The sequence below is a fragment of the Ochlerotatus camptorhynchus genome, unplaced genomic scaffold (genome assembly GCF_037179485.1).
Source record: "Ochlerotatus camptorhynchus isolate MF236.1 unplaced genomic scaffold, CSIRO-AGI_Acam_v1.1 ptg000220l, whole genome shotgun sequence".
Classification (NCBI taxonomy): Eukaryota; Metazoa; Arthropoda; class Insecta; order Diptera; family Culicidae; genus Ochlerotatus; species Ochlerotatus camptorhynchus.
The window spans coordinates 6,250,753-6,262,904 of record NW_027040710.1 but is presented as its reverse complement, the minus strand read 5'-3'; the positions used below and the strand labels follow the sequence as shown (position 1 = coordinate 6,262,904).

General features: G+C 38.6%; 1 protein-coding gene across 1 annotated transcript in view; it reads left to right on the top strand.

Annotated features, from left to right (window-relative positions):
- Nucleotides 1–11,592: 11,592 nt before the first annotated feature.
- Hr3 (Hormone receptor 3) overlaps nt 11,593–12,152 on the top strand; it is a 349,911-nt gene continuing 349,351 nt past the window's right edge. The window contains exon 1 of the mRNA XM_065225002.1: nt 11,593–11,737. Within this exon, the coding sequence (XP_065081074.1) occupies nt 11,614–11,737 (124 nt within the window). The 5' untranslated portion in view covers nt 11,593–11,613. The remainder of the gene's footprint in view (nt 11,738–12,152) is intronic.

The following is a 12,152-nucleotide window of genomic DNA, read 5'->3' as shown; positions in this document are numbered from 1 at the left end:
TGGTGACAGATACGAAGGATAATTAAATATATGTTTTGTTAAATCAGTAAACAAGCCATTTTAGAAACATCACAAAATGGTTGATTATAGTTTGTGAGTTTGAAGAGTCATCTTTATATTTTTATATATGAAAAACGAAGTTACTAAAGTAAGAATATTGCATGTAATTTGACAATACTTCCAGTAAAAGTTCTGTGTTATGTCCAATTTCCATATTAAGGTTTTCGTAATCTCAGACATAAAAAACACAAATTCAATGGAATTGTGAGAGTTACTTCATTAAGGAAATTTTCAGTCGGAAAAAGATGTGTCTATAAAAACTGGTAGGAATTTAATGTTTTGTATTTTCAGACTGTTAAAAAGATACAAAAAACTAAAAAATCTAGATTGTGGGATTTTAAAAATAGACAAACTCTCTAGAAAGCAAAATTAAGTCATTTTTCATGATGTCAATGGAGATTAACGTAAATCCGCACTGAGACCATATTACAGAAATTATACAGATTTTTTTTACAGATTTTTGTCAGCCAGATACAGATTAAAAAGATTTTTTACGATGAAAATACGGATTGAAATTCGAAAAGATGTGGCATCACTGGCAGCACCTTCAGCTGCTCCTTCTGGGTGATTGCCTGCTGCTTAGACACGGCTGGCTTTGACTTACGCTTCCGCATAACAATGTCCATCTTGTCTAGATACTTCTTCACCGTTTGCCGATTGTTCCGACCTCCCGGTCCAAGGTGCGAAACGGTGAGGCCACCTTGCCCTCGGTCTGCATCTCCAGCTTCTGCTACACTTTACGGTCGCGCAGCACCGCCGACCGGCTGGAACTAGGCTTTCGTTCGACGCTTTCGCCTTTCTCCAGAAGGGAAAGGATGTCGTAAATTCCGGATCGGCTATATTCGGTGGACACGAAGTGCCTCACGATGTCCAACTTCTTCGCTCCGGGGTGGAGCTGCCAGTACGAACAAACCATCGAGCGTAGTTGCTTGACTGTTTTTGCCAGGGCTGCTGCAAATCAACCGATAACGCTGTCATTTTTTTTTTCGATACACAACAGGGTTGCTATGACTTGCGATGCATAAATGGATTCACCACTAGGTGGCAGGATAATTGCATGAAAAATCGCGAAGGTCCGTCCGCTCGCTGATTTTATACACGACTGTACGGTGGTACTAAAGGGTGAGGCTTAAATCTTTTGGAGGCATGTTCTTCCATGCGGAAAATAACACTGTGCAACAAATCGGAACTTTTTTTCTAGGACTGCAAAAGTTGACCATATTTGACTTTTTCGTAGACTTCTGAGTAAAAGTCCTGAACATACCTATATTCTAACGCGTCCTAATTTTGTGCTACCGTCTTCTTTATGAAGTTTGGTATGTTGTCTCGATTTCGGTCCTATACTGCCTAACTAAAGCATGTGACGACATTGCCGTTCAAAAGTTTTTTTGTAGAAAATTATTTGAGGAACATTTTTAGAACATTTAAAACCGATATCGCGTTTTCTTACCCTTCGTTTGGGGTGATTTTTCAAATTGGGTACCCCCTAAAAATCTAGAATTTATGTAAGATCACTGTACAACCCATAGGATGTGCTGGTATGTTGAGATTTCCGTAAAGTAATTATCTTAACAACTCAAAAGTATGAAAACACTTTAAATTTAATGATATTAATCATATTGTTTTTGTAATTTTATTCATTTTAAATATATTGTGGGCCTTTCCAGATTATACGAATTATACAACTTTCTAGAACTGAGAAAATTTACCATATTTGACTTTCTTGTTGTCCCCTGAGTATAAGCAACCGGTGAACATTCGCGTTAATTTCAGTTACCGAGGGGACGTAATTTTTGATTAGCCCCGGTCCCTTTCAAATTGTATCGTTATTTATGTACGGTCCTTATATTTGAAATGACGTTTCAAATTCATCTAGTGATGGCCGATTTTCATGCGAATAATCGATTAATCGTTTAACGAACCGAAAAGTAAAATATTTGCTATCGGTTATATCATGCCGATATACCGTGCCGATTCAAATATCGGACACTTAAACTCGAATTTCGGACACTTTTAAAAGTTGATTATCTCGGTCGAATATAATCCACATGTCTTGTAAATTTTAAATTTTTTTGACTAGTGCCCTCCACGATCATCTAACATTATTACTTTGTTTCTAACTGGATGTAATATTTAATTAAAAATGAAAGTGTCCGAAATTTGAATCGTCCGAAATTTGAATCGGAACGGTAAGCATTAACATCTCATTGGTGGAAAAATGGCAGCACAGCGAACAAAAAATAATCGATTAGTTGTTAATCGAGTAATTAAAAAATGGGACATCTCTGATTTTGGTGTGATTGTTTTGATAAAAAAAAGTGCTAAAATTTCATCTCTACCTAGGGGCAGCAAAACCACACAACTACCTTGAATACGGGGGGTATTCATTGGATGAAAGGGACCGTGAAAGAGGACACTAAAATAGAAAATTTTTCTTCCAACAGTTTCATCTTTGGTATAACTTATATCCTAACACGTCCTATTTTTTTTTGGTATTGCCCAATGACTCAACAAAGTTTTTAACTATCGATTTTTTTAACAAGATTGAGCCTCTGGGAACGAGTGGTGTGTGTGATGTGATGTGTGTGATTACATTAGATTTCCTTAGCTGGTGTTGTCCACGCATTTCCCAATCAGTTTTCAGTATAAGAGAGGAACCAGCCTAAGATTAAAAGTCTCAATAATAAAGACAAAACAAAATGTTTTCAGTATACGACCATCATCGGGTCAACATGCCAGCCTTCATATAGAGGGTGGTACCATTTTTTATTTTATATTAGGTCGTGTCAGGGTATAAGTATGTTCTAGTCTGTTAATAAGAGGACAACAAGAAAGTCAAATATGGTCAATTTTCTCAGTCCTAGAGCTGTCGTGTTATTCTTATAACTAGGCAAGGCCGGTAACATTATTTAAATGATTAAAATAACAATACACTATGATTAAGATCATCGGATTTAGAGTGTTTTCAATCTTTTGGGTTGTCAAAATAATTACTTTATGTAAATCTCAACATACCAGCACAAACTATGGTTTTTTACAGTGAATTTTCATGAATTCTAGATTTTTAGGGGGTTACCCAATTTGAAAAATCACCCAAACGAGGAGTAAGACAAAGAGATATCGTTTTCAAATGTTCTGAAAAAATGTTTCTCAAGTAATTTAAAAAAAAAACTTCTCGACGGCAATGTCGTTACATGCTTTAGTTAGGCAGTATACAACCGGCATCGGGACAACATACAAAAATTCATAACGAGGGCGGTACCAAAAAATTAGGATGTTTTAGGGTATAAGTTTGTTCGAGACTTTTACTCAGAGGACCACGAGAATGTCAAATAAAGTGAATTTTCCCAGTCCTAGAAAGCCTTGTTTCACAGTGAAATTATTGTGACTAATTAAGTAATATATAAAAAATGTGCTCTTTTCGTCAACATTTAAAGGTGGCGGAAGATGTCTATTTCAATGACTATTTCTAATTAAACATATGCTTCTATAAGGAAACACGTAATTTTGTGACTCCGAAGAGCTAAAATTTCTTTCGTTTTGCGATATCTTCACTCGTTCTTGAAGTATATGGCATAACGATGAACACGCATATGGACGTACGCTTACATATTGATCTGCATCTCACAATCAATATTCATGCGGTGCTAGATGCAGCGTGTAAATTATAATGAGAGTGAATTATATATAAAGAATGAGAGAAGGGAAGAGATATAGGGGAAGAATAATAAATCTTATGACAGTGAAATCTCTCTACGCTGATATTTATGGGACCATCAAGTTAGGGACGATATCGAGTTACGGTCAATTTTGAAAATTTGTAAGGGAAATGTAGTATGAGTACTCGGAATTTTCACCCAGTTATAGAGAAAATCGTGTTAGTGAGAAGGAGAGTTGACTGTATTTGAAATGTGATCTGATTTTAGCGTAAAGCATTCATTGATTCATACTGGGGGTAACCCTGGCGTAGTGGTAAGCATCCATACCTCTCACGCCAAAATCACGAGTTCAACTCTCAACCCCGAACAAGTCACGAATGTCCCAAGAGCGTTAAAGTGACTATAATTAAAAAAAAATGATTTGTACAATTTACCACTCACGAACACTTATCATCAATTGTTCCTTTCATCAAGTTAGGAAGGTTTTGTTTATAAACATTTTCATTTACAGCAAGGTTTTAGAAACTATCTTAGTTTTGGCATTTAAATCTTTGAACCTTCGCGTCTGAACCAAATTTTGAGGAGATCTCCACTTTTGATGAGCTCAAACCAGTGGGATTTAGTAGCTGTAAACAGTTTACATTGTATAGAAGTAACTATCGTTACACACGTGACATTCAAATCCTATTTCTGTGTCATAGGGTCAATATAACCCCAGGCAAGGTTTACAATCTTGATTATAAATTCATACATTTTTTCTTTAACACTTTTGCATGTCTTCTTCATGTGACTACCTTTTAGTCTTTACATATTTCGAATTTTATGTAATATACGTTTTGAACGGTTTTGATAATAAACTTACCTTTATTTATGAGGCACAATCAAAGGGCTAAGTGAAGTGTTAATTGGTCTTGCCATTATCGATGAAAATTTTCACGATGCGTTAGGGCACAAGCTAACACTTCAAAGCATGGAGTGTCCCACATCAAATTGCACGTTAAAAACTATGTAGAAAATTACTTAGTTGACCGGAACTTTCAGACAATAAAATGTAAAGCATTAGTAAGCTTTTGGCATATTTATTTCATTCAACTTCAAAACCATAACCATACGCTCGCACCTTACGCTTAACTCCACTAATTAGGTTCTGTACAACATCTAGCTGCAGCTTCTTCTGTACGGAATTCCACTTTTTCTTCATGTCTTCCTCTGATTTGACCTCCTTGGGATGCTTCCGTAGTGCCTGCTTCATAATAGCCCAGTATTTTTCGATGGGCCTTAGTTCCGGTGCGTTGGGTGGGGGGGGGGGGGAGGGGGGGTTGGTTCATGTCCTTGGGTACGAAAGTGACCCCGTTGGCTTCGTACCACTCCATGACAACATTTGAATAGTTACACAAAGCTAGATCCAGCCAGAAAATCATAGGGCCCTCGTGTTGTTGCAACTGAGGAAGCAGACGCTTCTGTAGACACTCCTTGAGGTAGATCTCCCCGTTTACAATCCCGGTAGTCTTGTATTTCTTGACAAACTTTCCCACCGTATTTTGCCGTTTGTCGCGCATTGGAGTCTTCTACACTTTGTATGTATGCAGTCCCTCCCGATCCTTGGCTCTCTGAACGAAGGACTTGAACAGATACAACTTTTTGGCCACATCCCTGACCGAAGCATTGGGATTCCGCCTAAACGCTTTCACGACACGCTTGTGATCCTGATCGCTAATAGAACATTCTGACCGCATTTCTCCTTCCGTTCGAGGCTCAGAGTTTCATAGTAACGTTTAATCACACGACTCACCGTTGACTGCACGATTTCGAGTTGTTTTCCGACGTCCCGATGAGAGAGTTGAGGATTTTCCAGGTGCTTGCGCAAAATCAATTCGCGACGTTGCTTTTCGGGTGACACCATTTTTTCAAACTTTCGAAAGACTGACAGCGATAAAAATACAGTGTAAACAATACACTCTAAACTACTTCTACTCAAATTATCAAGAGAAAATACCCAATGGGTAATTTTCTACAGCGTTGTTTTCTGCATGATGCAATTTGATGTGGGATACCCTTTAATCAATACAAGGTGACGAACCGTGAAGATATATGATGAGCATCTTACTATCGTACATGTGAATTGAGAACATTTTGTTTATGTTACTTGGCTACTTAGCAGCTTTTCTAGTGTTGTTGAATTCTCCGGTGTCTTGAATTAAAAAAAAATTTGACTCAGAGAAAAATGTTCAGAGTCACGGATTAAGACAAATTTTGAAAATTCGTGGACCGTCAATTTTAAGGATCTAGTATATAGATGAAGCGATGCGTTGCAACGTGAAGAGCTGCAGTCTAGAATTATATGTAGATCTAAGTTATCCATGAGTATTTGAATAAGATTATCGTTCTCTTCATTGTAGTAGCTATAACAGACTGGTCGTCTTTTTACTTTGCTCCATACCTCTCTAGAATAGAAACTTCTGTAACACCTCACACATAGTAAAAAATTAATAACTCTGGGACCTAGACAACTTTTCTACATCGCAATCTAAGAAAAAATCTCACGATTCTGGAACGTGAAAAATTTTCCCCAGATCAAAAAACCACGGATAAAAAAATATATAATGCATCTAAGACTTAAAATCTTGTACGTATAATATTAGGGATCTATGAATGAAAATTTCAAATACTCCTGAATCATAGAAAACATGTTATGATCTTGGACAATTTTTTCTAGAACCTTGATTTAAAAATGAACTCAAGACATGTTTTTTTTTTTCTCGAAGTTTGGACTAGAACTTTAGCTACCGGGTTTCAAAGATTTTTCAAATTTCTGGCCTTTGAAAAAATGTCAAGAGCTTTATAATTTCAGTGGTTTTTTTGACATCTTTTTGGCTTAAAAAAGATTAAGATCACGTGAAATAGCCAAAATATTGGGTCTAAAATTGTTTTTGGAACCTTACAAAATTATTGACAGGTCTATAACAATTTCGATCATGGAATAGACAAAAACATAGTGATTCCGTAAACATTAACTGAACATCTAACGTTTCTGTCTGTTCGCAACTCTTCTTGTCAGACATTACACACTGATTTTTAATTAATATTTTGAACACAAATTGGTTACCAAATCACTCTCAACGTAAAAAGTGACTGTAGAGACTAAATTTTAAGAAATAGTTACTTTTTTATGAAAAAAAAGAGTTTAGTGATTGACTTGAAAATAGTGACCTAGCCACTAAAAAGTGACCTGACATCACCCCTGGGTGAGGGAGCTGCCTCCCTGTGGCGTTGGTATCATTGGTACTCAGTACGGAAAACAGATCGACAGAAAACAAATCAAATGAAAAAAGCAAGTAAATCAAACTGAGGCTTCGAGAAACCTTCTTACTGAAATACTCGAAAGTTATTTCTCTTGAAAATGCTGAAAGTTATTTTTCTCACTTAGAGTCATCTCCTTCTTTGTAACTGTATTGAACACCCAAGTAACCACCAAGCCCGCTAGCCACCCGATAATCGCCCTTTTTGCTATATATGGTAAATATAGGGTTTTGGAACTTTATATCAATCGTGTAGCAAAAAGGCCGATTACCGGGCTTGTTGGTTACTTGGGCATGTTTTGATCTAGCACTTTTTTCACTTTTTTCCAAAACACATTTTTGTGTCTCAAAATATTGAAAATCCTTCTGGGAAAGCGATGGCTCTTGTGCTTAAAAGTTTCTCAAAGCGAATCATTAAGCTACCAACTAACTAATATGATTCTCTTAAATGTTCTATCGATCAGTTAATAGTAGTAGTAAAATTATGTTTATTTCTGTTGGTTGTGATAGTACATTGATTTTTAACATTTTAATTGATTAGCCTTCATTTTTGTTTAATTTGATATTCTAATTAATTATTTACGTTTTTCAACTGGTTTACAGAATACCCCTTTGGGAGTATGTTTTGTTTGAATTAAAAAAAAAGTGAAAGTCTACCTAACTACGAGTATGACTTAACCTAACGAGCTAGATCACGTATGATCTGATGATTTGATCTCAGACAGGTGTCTCTGATAATAACTCTCCGTTCTTCTAATGTCTGAATTCCAGCCAGGAGATGGATCTCAGAACTTCTAGTCCGCGGGGGACTGTTTAAGACCATTCTTAGGATCTTGTTCTGGATCCTTTGAAGTTTAAGGTGATGGCATTTGGCGCAACTCTCCCAGATTAGCATCCCGTATTCTATTACGGGAAGGATGATTTGTTTGTAGACAGCAAGCTTATTTTTCAGGGATGGGGTAGACATCCTGTTGATGAGTGGATACAGTGATCTTATCAAGATGTTACAATTGGTTTTGGTTTTGTCAACGTGCTCCCTGAAAATCAGCTTGCTGTCTAGTGTTAAGCCGAGGTAGACTACCTCTTTCGACCAGTCCACCCTATGGCCGTTCAGGCAGATCTTATTATTCACCGACGGAACAAGTCTGGGAGATTTAGAGTGTGGAAATATGATAACCTGGGTCTTTGCACCAATCCATCATGCCAGACATTGTCGAACGCTTTTTCAACGTCCAACAACGCCATGGCAGATGTTTTCGAAATAGACTTGTTCCGTCTGAGAATGTTTGTTACTCGAGTCAGCTGGTGGATGGTCGAACGACCTTTCCGAAAACCAAACTGTTCCTCGAGTAACAAGTTGTTTTCTTCGGCAGATGTTAGGAGCCGGTGGTACACTGCTCTTTCGAACAGTTTTGTTAACCCTGAGAGAAGGCTGATAGGTCGATAACTTAAAGAAGAGGACGGATCCTTCCCAGGTTTCCGGATGGGTATGACTTTAGCTGACTTGCAGCACGAGGGGAAGTAGCCAAGTCGGAGGCACAGATTAAAAATCAGTGCCAGATGGTTGTAGAATCTAGAACTCGAGTGTTCGTCAGCCGTAATCTCGGAGTTCGTCAGCCGTAATCTCGGATTCCTCGGAAAAAATATTGGGAATCTGATGGAGGTTGGTTGCATTTTCAGCAACCTCAGCTTCATGTGGGCTGACGATGTTTTGTCCGAGATTATGAGAGCTGACGAAGTGTTGACCTATCGCGGCAGCCTTCTCTTCAGGAGTTATCAGATGAACCACTTGGTCGCCGGGACTATCCAGTGGGGTCAGTGGTGGAATGGGTCTTGGCTTATTTTTAAGAATTTTTGTTAGTTTCCAAAAGGGATTTGCACAATCTGGGAGAGAGCGGATCCTGTTAACAAAGTCTTGATTTCTGAGGTCCACCATCCTGGCTTGGATGGTTTGTGTTAGGCGATTACAGTGAGTCTTATTTTTAAGAATTTTCGTTAGTTTCCAAAAGGGCTTTGCACAATCTGGGAGAGAGCGGATCCTGTTAGCAAAGTCCTGGCTTGGATGGTTTTTGTTAGGCGATTACAGGGGGTCTTAAAGACAAGCAGACCAGAGCGTTTGTACTGCCTTCGGATGGAGTTACGGAGTCTTATAAGATCTTTGGTAGATCTGTCAAGGTTCCTGGCCCTGGATATCGCCTCCTTAATGGAATGCAGACACCGGTCAACGTCTTCGGGCGTCTCCGGAAGGACACCGTAATCGACAGTGGAGTCGATACAGTGTTGGAACTGATCGCAGCTGACGTCGATCAGTTCCGAACCAGTCCTCTTAAATGTATGATTTGATCATACCGTGGTTCACTACCTAGGGCCTCTCAAAAGTACTCAGTTATGGCTTACATTGATCTATACATTTACTAAAACAGCACTGTTGAGTACTATGTAAAGATTTTTGCACTGTTCATATGACCACTTAACCTTCCTAGTGCATTGGGTCATTTTTGGCCGTGAAACACTGGGTAAATATTTCGTAATCCATTAGGAAGGTTAGATATATCTGTTTTCCCTGTTAATTTACTCACAAAGCATTCCATGAATACAAAACTCAAAAGATAAGCCTAATTGATACCGATTTAAACAAACATCAAAAACACCGAGTTCCATGAGGATAATTCACACTTCAATCCACAAAATACGCAATCCACAGCAGAGCAAATCCTCATCTCTCCGAATCAAAACTCACCTCCGAAGGAACCCCATAACAACCCTTCGGAGGCTCCCCATATCTAAACCAATTTTTTTCTCCTCCAGTCTAGCCTTCCACTAGCCCAACGTCCATGCTAACAAACATGCATCGGAAAATCTGGACCAAATTTAAACCTGGGTAGCAGAAGTCATCAGAAGTGAACTGAAAACTGTATCAACAACAACAGTTTAACTGTGTCTGTGTGTGTGTATGTATTCAATTGCCAACGCCAAACAAACATAATCGAAAGAAGAAAAAAAACTACAGTGTGTGAGTGTGACCAATTGAAAACCCCGACATCTCCCCAAACAACCCATGTAAGCAGCGGATGAAGTAACTCCATCGTGAAGGAAAGTTCCACACGCATTCGATACACATAAAAAAAAAAGTGAAGAAAGAGGTAGGCCTTCCGCGACGAAATCGAAAGTGAAATTCGTTGATAACCACCGGGCATTGTTTGACCAGCAGACGACGACGTAGCACCACCACCACCACCACCACCACCACCAGCTCATTGTGTTCCCCACCCATCTGGTTCGTTATCGCTACGGAGAGGATATTCATAAACCACAATTCATAACGTAATCAAACCTCGACAACAGCACGTGCAAACGAAGACCACGTGTGTGCATGATATCAATTGAAAAATCGGAATCTCCAAAAATCCGATCGATAGAGCTCCGTCAAAAAAATCCCAACCAAACAGGAAAGGGCCGGCTGCGAAAAAATTGACCACATCCAAACCACGGCACGAATCGGTTAAAAGCATAAATTGAAAACATGAATATTTGATGCATGTCTCTCTCTCTCCCCCTGACGATCTCTGTTATGCAACCAAAGTAACCAGCTCGTGGTGTGTCCATCTGTCCGTCCGTCTGTTCCGATCTCGAGTGTGAGTCAGTCAGGCACACACGGAGCATAGACGCGCCCCTCATAATAACAACCTTTCATTTGCTAATGAAGTAAGTGCGAGCGAGAGAGGGTGCCCGAAAAAAAAGCTCCCCGGTGGGTCCGAAACTCAACTGGAGTCGTGAAAGTGTATTTTTACGAGCGTGGTCCAAAGCGCCAAAGTTGGACGCTGTCGGAGAGAGAAAAAAAAAATCGGTTTTTACATAATCAAAATTATTTTTATTAGTCATGTTTATTCATAAAAACAAACCGAGAGGAAGAAGGAAAATCTAAAATTGTGAAGACCCAAGCCGGAAAGAGAAGTTTATTTGTTGTGCCGGGCGAGTGTCGGTGGGCGTTCAACAACAACATCAAAAAAAAAAGTGCAAACATCAGCGACAACAAGTTGTTTCAGGGAAAATAATACGTATACGTACATAAATTGCAACATTTAACTCTGTGATAATTAATTTACGGGAAAGAGTAAAGAGTGGTCTGAGCACAGAGAAGGAAAAAAATCCAATTAAATTAATACGACTGCTCAAAAGTGTTCACTCTAGGCTGGGGCTGACGCAATCGGATTTCGAGTGTGAAGAGGAGTAGTGCTGAAGGGAGATGAATTCGAAAGTGATCTCCACCCAAGCAACAACGCAGTGAAGAGAGAAAGATGACGATGATGATGCTTATGCTCAAGTGTACCAAGTTTCGTTATCAGTGCTATATACTGTGATTGAAGTCGAGAGAAGAAAAAAAAATGATCAGTGCCTCCAGAAAGTGCAGAATAAAATCAAAATTACAAAGCTACCTTAAGTGAAAAAAAAAATATTCGGTATTTGTTACAACGAGTGTCTTTTCCGAGTTTAGTCGAAACCATTTCTGTTGATTTGTATTTAAGAAGGAAAGAGCGGGGAGCAGAAGAAGAAGTGGGATATCCCAACAAGCCGAAACACCAAAAGCAACAATCATGTTTACGCCGCGGATGTTTGAAATGTGGACTAATGTCACCTCGAAGCTGGAGGCGCACATTCCCATGCAGACGAACGTGCAGCAAACGACGGTGCAGAATTCGTCCAGTGGATCGATTAAAGGTAATGAGCAAAATGCGAAAAATTACCAAACATGGTAAATTGACAGACGAACACTTCATCCCCTCTTTAACGATATGTATTTGAAGTTTAGTTTTTACACGCATCCTAACATAACCAATGTGTGAACATTCTAAGGAATCAGGGCTCCACAAACATAATTTTATTTTTGACGTAGAACTACGTTTTTTGGGAAGGGTGCCAATTCAGGGAAATGCAACAAAAATTGGTTAGATTTTAAATGCTATAACTTGGCCAATAATCAATAGATTTTGCTGATTTGCATGTCGATCGATTCACCAGTTTTTTAAAATCTGTGTGGTTTGTCACACATCATAATTGTTAAATATTTAAATAGTTAACAATGAAGAAATATGGAAATATTCAAATTTCCCATACATTTCCTTCGATCGCAAGG